The sequence below is a fragment of the Rhinoderma darwinii genome, chromosome 1 (assembly GCF_050947455.1).
Source record: "Rhinoderma darwinii isolate aRhiDar2 chromosome 1, aRhiDar2.hap1, whole genome shotgun sequence".
Lineage (NCBI taxonomy): Eukaryota > Metazoa > Chordata > Amphibia > Anura > Rhinodermatidae > Rhinoderma > Rhinoderma darwinii.
In genome coordinates this window covers 282,110,824-282,119,887 of record NC_134687.1, presented here as the reverse complement: position 1 = coordinate 282,119,887, position 9,064 = coordinate 282,110,824, and the positions used below count along the sequence as shown (strand labels likewise).

Here is a 9,064-nt window from a genome sequence, read left to right as displayed (position 1 = left end):
ATGTGGGAGCCCTGTTACAGAATTTGTATTGGGGCCCATAAGCTGTAAGTTAAACTTGAGACATTATTGACATTGGTTATTATAGCATTATACAGTGTTTCTGTGAGTGTAGGTAATGGATTCAGCAAATTTAGAAAAATTGTGCCATTTAAATGATTTTTTTTTAATAAACTTATGTGAGTACATTTTTCGAGTGGTTTAGCCAAAGTTTGGTAATTACGTTTTATGTATTTAGGCCCCTTTGATACCAGTTTTTTAGTTTTTATCCTTTTGAAAAAACATTTTTGTTTCAAACAAACGTATAGGAATGTATAATAAGGTATCCCATTGTTTTCTATTGGCCAAACGCATGCCAAAGTTTATAATTTTGACATATGTTTATGAACAGTACTTAAAAAAAATACATAGTACTGTTGAAAAAAAAAGACATCTGTCCATCAATACCTTTTGTTTTGTGTAGACAGTAGTGCAGGTTTTAATGCTATTGTTTAGGGATCCCAGAGGTCGGACCCGAACCAATCAGAATGTTATGGCATATCCTAGCCATATTCCATAACATTCCAAGATGGTAATACCCTGATGAAACGGGAAAAAAATGTTTAGGTGTCAAACATAAGCAAACGTTTCAGCCATACTTTTGCACACGTTTCATGCATACTTTTGCACACTTTTAGCATAACTTTTTACATGTAAAAAAAGACCCTATACACTTTGTCAAACATTCAGAAAGGAGTATTGTACCTGCACTTAACTGTCCGATTTCAGATGCAACACCGGTCCTCCAAGGGTTTTAGCAGAACTATTTGGGCGTCCAGGTGTTATATCTGAAATAAGGATAAAATACGCCCATCTGAATAAGGCCTTACAGAGATATTGGATTTTGCCTAGTTTGTTGCAGCAGCCATTTTTGCTAAAGTGACAATAGAAAGTGCAGCTATATTAAGTTGTCACCTTTGAATAACATTCTCAGGCCCCATGCACACAAACGTATTTTTTTCCTCCCGTAAATACTGCCATAAATACGGGTCCTTTGTCACACGTATTAGACCTTTATTCCACCAGTATTTACGGTCCTGTACCCGTAAATACGGGTCCGTTGTCACCAGTATTCCACCCATATTTACGGACACGTTTTCTCTGCAAAATTGCACTGCACTAATCGGCAGCCCCTTCTCTCTATCAGTGCTGGATAGAGAGAAGGGCAGCCATTTTAGGCAGAGTCTCCGCAGCAGAACGCAGCGATTGTAAGTAAAAGAAGTTCATACGTACCCCGGCCATTGTCTTGGTGACGCGTCCCTCTTTTGACATCCAGTCCGACCTCCCTGGATGACGCGGCAGTCCATGTGAACGCTGCAGCCTGTGATTGGCTGCAGCGGTCACATGGGATGAAACGTCACCCCGGGAGGGCGGACTGGAGGAAGAAGCAGGTAAGTTTACTTTTAATACTATTAACTCCAGCGGTAGTCACTGTCCCGGGTGCTGAGAGTTACTGCCGATCAGCTTTCAGCACTCTGGCCAGTGACTATCCCCGGACGTCGCCTAGCAATGCTCCCGTAATTACGGGTGCACACACGTAACTACCCGTAATTCCGGAAGCCCCATAGCCTTCTATGGACCTGCCCGTGCGGTAATTACGGCCTGAAATAGGACATGTTCCATATTTTTCAACGGCACGGGCACATTCCCGTAAGCAAACGGGAAGGTATCCGTGGCCAATAGAAGTCTATCGGCCCGTAATTACGGTCGTTTTTACGTTCGTGTGCACGAGGCCTCGGAAATTATAATTTTATAATTCATCATCTCAGCATGTTTTATCATCAATTGCTGAAAAGAAGATAATTCAATAGTTGCTACTTACCATTAAGGTTTAACATTGTGCCCGACATCATATGGTAAATATCGCGGTGTGCATGGGCATACATATAGTTTGAACAGATGATAGATCATTTAATAGGATTATGTGACAGTTTTAAACAAAGAGACCGACTGAAATATATGAAAAAATTCAAATTACATTTATTGATGCAGTTTTGTTTTTTTTTCTTTTCTGATAAGCAACTTTCAGTCTAAAGAATTTTTACAATATAAAGAACATACAAATAACATGATTATATATATATATATATATATATATATATATATATATATATATATATATATATATATATATATATATATATATCCTACACTGGACAACTAAAATCTAGGACTGAATTCTAACCCTACGAGCAAAATACAAAGCAGGCTCTTTGAGAGAATGCTTTATATCCCAAATACTGTCATATCATATAAAGAACAAATAGCAGTACAGTTTTATTTTTTTGTCTTTTAAATCCTGTCCTAATGTTACAGTATTTTACATCACACTAGAATAACGCAGACATTGCAGGAGAGAAAATAAAAGTATAAAAATTAAGAATAGGAAGGATGTGGGTCAATAGCATAATTCTGTACAAAGTTGCTTTGGGATACAATAGAAAAAAATCCAATAAAACAACAAAAAGAGCACAGACATCTTTTGCAATGAGGTCCTTTATGTTTAGATTTAAAAAAAAAAAAAAAAATCCTTCATAAGAAAGTTAAAATGTGTCCTCTGTTATGTAAGAGACAGTTCATATATCCCCTTACAACATCCCTAACCCCTGCAGGCTCCAAAGGAGGGAGGAAGCAAAAAGCTCCCACGTGAAGTATATTTCCAGTTACTTCATATCCTCGGCTTGTATGCCGCTTATGTCTGTGCTGTAGCCTTGAAGGGGTTCATAAGCCTGGTTTAATATTTCACAGTAGTATTGCAGACCAAAAAGTACCCTCCCATTTAAGAGTTGTAAAGGGGGCTCCTGTATGAAAGTGTATTTGAGATATGTAGTATATATATATATATATACTCATGCATATATCTGAATATTCATTTGTAAAACGGTCAGGTTAATCAGCATAGGCATCATGTGGATCTGCTGGGTAAACAACTACTCCAAGCATGCTCTGCTATTTGGTGTGTCAGAAAGGGCTCTGGACCAAATATGAATCTGCTAAATACTCAAATTATGAAAAAGGAAGCCGGTCAAGGAAAAGGATTATAATGGATGAAATGTGGCTGTATGCTGGAGTTATATATGTTACTGCAGACTGTGGCTCCGTCTTGTGGAAATGATGCAGAGGTATCAGCTAGTCTTATTTTAAAGCATTTGCTATGTGAGACACTGTTCACACCACGTTCGGTGTGCACATTCAGCATTTGCGCTGGGAGACGCTTCGGCCGCAAACACTGAATAGGTCCATAGACCCTAAAGACCCCACAGATGCCAAAAGAATGTTCTTCTGTCATCTGCTGGCGAACATAGGTCAGTGTAACTTTTTTCTTTACTGGTCTGGTTTACCGTGGCATATGTTGGGGCCCTATGTTCAGCAAATACGCTGGGATAGTTCCCTGGCATATACACTAACATAGCCACTAAATGTGATGTGAACAGAGCCTAAGAATTAACCCTTACTAGGGCTGACTCATCGTTCAGAATGCCCTTGAGCAAAACATTGCGTGGTGGCCTTTCTAAGTTTGTGGCATCTACCCATTTTTTGAAAGAAAGGAATTATATATATATATATATATATAGGGATGGTGGAGGCCCCCTCAGGCCCCCAGATTGTGGTGGCACTTGGACAATTGCCCCATTTTCCCTCCCAACTGGCCCTGCCCATTACCAATTATTTCCCTAATCTAGCTATGTTGTGTATGTAGATTTGTAGAGAGAGTACAAAGAATAGAAGAAAAATGACCCTATAAGTGCAGACATCTATCCACTCTACTTGGAGCCCTCCCTAAAGTGCCAGATTATGAAAAGGCTCCAAAAAAATACATATACTTGTGTGGAGGCTCTTACTTATACTCATCTAAACATCACAGAGTAATTCAGATGCCTACATAACAATAAGATAAAAGTATAAAATGTATGAGACATGTTAATGGACCAACACAGACAGACCTTGGAAGACACAAACATGGCTATTACAGGAACCTCACATAACATCCTCCAGTGTTTCACTGCAACACATCTTCCCAAACTGACACGTGGTCATTTACAATGAAAGAAATGGTCATATACGGTTACCAGCAATAAATGTCCATTAACTTACTCCCGGTTTTATATTCAATCTGACATTTTCTCCATATTAAAAGGGGTCCCAATATCTTATACTTTAACACGCACATTAGTCACTCAAGAGATGTGGTTTCTACTATTGCATACTGGCCTAAAGTATTGCTCCAGATATACATAGAAAGAAGGACAGAACTGGCTTTCTGATCTTTATCTACCGAACGTGATCTGGTATGTTTATTCATATAGGAACTACTAGAATTCAAATGCTGGTTTCAGGACTTTCTTTGATTAGGCTCAAATTGTTACAATTTCCATTTGTGCATTTCCAATGGGTCTGTTTCCCAATAACAATGGGAAGGAAAAAGTCTGCAAAACTAGGAGGATATTACTTATCGCAATAGTTACAACATATTATTCGGTCTATACTCTCATCAGCCGCCTCTAAGACATATTATTTAAATAAATTTAGAAGGAAGGTCCACCTTTGCAACCAATGCATCTATAATAAGAAAAAAAATGAAGCCTTCACCCAACCCCATCCCAAAATAAAGAATTCACAAAAAAATAAAGCAACTTTGCATATAGACTTGATTAAAAATCTCCTTCCCTTTTTTATACAGCTTCTATGCAGCCTTATGTATTTCCATGGTTACAGACTACAAACACACCTGTGTGTAGTCTGATCCTGCAATCATGTGCTACTTTCCTTCATCTGATTGCAAAGGTAGACATAGCCTTCAACAATATCTAATGTAACAGATTTTTTTGTAGGTTAACTTGTTAGTAAGTATTCCATCTGTTTCTATCCATTACTATTGTTTTTTCAGTGGTATGCAGATAAAGACGCAGAAGGATACGCAGACACCTGCCATTAGGATGTGTTTGGACACAGTGGACTATTTCGTCCTGAACTGTAGTTTGTGGGAATGTTGGCAGCTATATGCCATATAGAGAAATGCCTCATTTTTAGGTTATACTAGAATACATAATATACTTGGTTACTATAGATTACAACAAATTCCTCTATTATCATCTTCTTTTTTATATAAGACCCATGTTGTACAGAGTAATTCAGGAGTGTTTTCTGAATGGTATTTTTGCATTCAGATCTATTATCCCATATGTCGTCAGAGTACTGTGCCGGTGAAGGAAGTAAAATGAAGAGTGATCCAGGGGTACTATCTTGTTCTGTCGCAGACATCAGGAGGTTTTGAGTTACTTGACTGTAGAGCCCGTATTGATGATGTATGACGCACTTTGCAGAAGGAGGACTTTCATTGTGGGCTGATGAATATTATGTACACTGTAATGGAGGTAAGACGACAGGAGTTTGGGTCTCCATATGATCCAGTAAGTAAAAAATAAATGTAATAATAAATAAAATCAGAAACTTGCACAGATATAGGTTTTAAAATCTTCAATGTCAGAAGATTTTTTTTTTTTATCCTGGCACTAAAAAATCCCACGTTTCATGGTAGTGTTGAAGTCTCCCAATACTCCTCCTTTAAAGCCAAGCTATAATTCTTGGTGGGTTTCAGTTATATAGGTTGATGGTTAAACCAATTACTGAGCTAAAAGTTGAACCCCAGCTTCATGAGTTGTGTTTCAAAGTTGCGGAAAGATCTCTTGTCTTTGCAAGTTGGGATTTGGCAGGAGAGTAAGAAAGAACTTCCCAAGGTGTGGCTGAAATGTCCTTCTTCCACACCACCGTTCAACAGGTCAAGTCATTGCAGAGATGCAGTCCATTTGCTCTGTAAGGATTTTTTAGTGTCTGTAGAGGAGCCTGTGGGGTGGGAACTTTCCTGCTTTTAAATATACAATGTACTAATTTGTAATCCTCACTGCTTGGACATTGACAGTTCTCCGCTTGAGAGGCTCAATGCACTGGTGTATATGAGGTTATCACACACTCATGGTCATGCTGGGTGAGTACTGTGGAGAGAAGAAAACTGTCAATTACATATAGCAAGTATCTAGAACTCTTCACACACAAAGCACAGAAATACACATCGTCAACAGTAACGCATTGTCCAGCCACGTCAACAAAGTATCTAAATGTCCGAAGTGAACACCTCCACAAAAAAAACTTCATAACCCATCATTTCCTTTTCAATATTAATTTCTAGTTGTATTTTTAATACATTGAAATTTTTTTATTATATTTGGGGGAAATTCATAAAAACGGTCTAACAAAAAGGAAGCGTTATTTTTCATGCCCCTTAAGTAATGAAAGCTCTAATGTTTATGTGGTTGATATGGGTAACAAAGACAGTTTTTCTGTTAGCAAGTTTTGATAAATGAGAATCAATGAGGATATTCACGAAAACTGTCCTTGTTGGCCATAGCAACCAATCAGAGCTCTGCTTTCAACTCTTAAACTGCTCTTGAACAATGAAAACTGCACTGTGATTGGTTGCTGTGGGCAAAAAGACCATTTTTTTCCTGTTAGACAATTATTGATAAATGAGGCCTAGTACGTTTAGTCTTTCATCTAATATGTTTCTTTTCAGATGATCATTTATGACCATACAGCAAAAGGGACCAACAAGACGACTATACTACAAGATGTTTCATAAAACAAGGTGGACATTGAGGCCAAGCCCAGACTTGGCAGATATTTTCCTCCACAAATCCACAGCAAAATGTGGATTTTGTTGCGGATTTCCCCGTTTGCATTGCAAATTAAAAATCTGTGATCAAAATCCACAGCATTTCCACAACAGAATTATCAGGCTGCAGATTTTAAGATCCGCAGCATCCTGTGATTTCCACGTAGATTTTTTTTCCCCTACATGTGGACCCACATGTTTTGTACTGTAAATATTCATAGATTTTTGGTGTGAAATCCACACAGAAAATCTGCGACAATTCCGCCACATCTGAACTAAGGGAAAGATAGGAATTTCTGAAAATCAGTTCCATTCATCTCAATGGAATTTGCAGAAATACATGAACCTGCTGCAGAAACAACCCCATTTAGGCGTATGGAATGGGTTTTCAGTTGCAGAAATTTCTGCAACAAAATCTGCCGCGTGTAACTGTACCCTTAAACGCAGGATAAAGAATTGCTTTGCAGTGTGTACTCAGCTGTCCTCTCTGGGCTTGTGTGACACTTAACTAAACTTTGGGACCCTTACGCTTTCGCTTTGGAAGGGGTTTAAGAAATTCCCGGCCATCTCTCCGTCATCACGAGGCGTTCCTGGAGGATTATTCATCCCTGCCATGTTATTTGGAGAATTCTGTAAAGAAAAATTGATACTCAAAAAGATTGTCTTTAAACTTTTACTTTTCATAGCATACCTATTGTCAGCAATACAATTTTTTATTTTTTAAATTCATAACTCAGTAGTATAGGTGAATACATCAAACTTTCTAATATATTTTATTAGCGGAAAGTGCCAGCTACCTAACTTTCAGTAGCCTCTATTCCTACTTTCTCTGTGATCATTTTGTGTGTTAAGTTTTGTTAAAATAACAATGCCACCTGTACTAGTAGTAAATAGAAAGACATCACTTACAAGAATCCAGTACTGGATTAATACCTCAGGAGCCTGTAGGCACAGATTGTTTGGTGCCCTGAATCCGCCCATCAAGTAGGCCCCACCTTTAGGTAACATCTGGCTTTAAAATGTCTGTCTGCATCTAGCACCCTCTACAGCCTTCCACTTCTCACACCCACAGCACCGTGTGAGCCCAATTAACATATAAATATACATAAATTATAAACACATTAATATACATTGTTCAGTTTATTTATGTGTACATTTTGCACAGTCTGCAGCCCCCCCCCCTATAGGCACAGTAGTAAATCAGTAAATACGGCCCTGAGAACACATAATGAAATGCTTTCATTACATAGCACCAAAATACAAACATAAAAGACATGAAATTTGGGGTAAAAAGCAAAGCTATAACATAACAAGACTATTAAACAGCAATTAAACTATATTACAGTACCTTTGGCAACACATCCATATCTCCAGAGCCTGTAAGTAAGAAAAAACAAGTTTAATAATAATGTTCAAGACATTTAATAATAAAAAGTATAGGCCAAATATCCAAAATAAGTATATTGTTTAAGTAAATTTCTACATTTGACATTGGCAGCAAATATAAAATCTAGCAGTTTATCGTCATTACAGTGTTGCATTCTGGAAACCATCAACAAGTTGGTGTTTACATGTCTATTAGTGCGTAAAAAAAGGTTTACTGTTGTAAATGAAACGTGAGTCATTGACTGATACATACCTTAAAGCCATTATTATTCATTAACACATGAAAATCCAAATAGTCTAGTTAAAGAGGCTCTGTCCCCACATTATAAGTGGCCTATCTTGTACATAATATGATCGGCGCTGTAATGTAGATTACAGCAGTGTTTTTTTATTTAGAAAAACTATCATTTTTGACGGAGTTATGACCTATTTTAGATTTATGCTAAAGACTTTCTTAATGGACAATTGGGCGTGTTTTACTTTTTGGCCAAGTGGGCGTTGTGGAGGGAAGTGTATGACACTAACCAATCAGTGATCAATCAGCGTCATACACTTCTCTCCATTCATTTACACAGCACATAGTGATCTTGCGTTGTTCACTATGTGCAGCCACATACACACACATTAATATTACTGAAGTGTCCTGACAGTAAATAGACATCACTTCCAGCCAGGACGTGATGTCTATTCAGAATCCTGACACTTCGGTAATGTTTGTGTGTGATTTACAACACAGCAAGCGTAAACTTGCTGTAAATGACAGTTTACAGCGTAATCTCGCAAGATCACGCTTGATGTGCTGTAAGTCCCAGACAAACGTTACCGAAGTGTCGGGATTGTGAATAGACATCGCGTCCTGGCTGGAGGCGATGTGTATTCACTCTCAAGACACATCAGTAAAGTTAGTGTGTGATTAAGTGACTGCACACCGTGATCTAGCTAGATCACTATGTGCTGTGTAAATGAATGGAG

General features: G+C 38.0%; 1 protein-coding gene across 2 annotated transcripts in view; it reads right to left on the bottom strand.

The window, feature by feature from the left end:
* Nucleotides 1-2,147: 2,147 nt before the first annotated feature.
* Nucleotides 2,148-9,064, bottom strand: part of SSBP4 (single stranded DNA binding protein 4) — a 375,270-nt gene continuing 368,353 nt past the window's right edge. Inside the window, exons 16-19 of one of the 2 annotated variants that reach the window (XR_012883594.1) lie at nucleotides 8,055-8,083; nucleotides 7,235-7,336; nucleotides 4,669-6,029; nucleotides 2,148-4,620 (exon numbers count right to left, since the gene is read on the bottom strand). Coding sequence is in view for 1 of the 2 variants with exons in the window: in XM_075864484.1 (XP_075720599.1) it covers nucleotides 6,000-6,029; nucleotides 7,235-7,336; nucleotides 8,055-8,083 (161 nt within the window). In the remaining variant the exon portion in view is untranslated. Of the gene's footprint in view, nucleotides 6,030-7,234; nucleotides 7,337-8,054; nucleotides 8,084-9,064 lie in introns of both variants that reach the window. The other variant, XM_075864484.1, reaches the window with a different exon arrangement.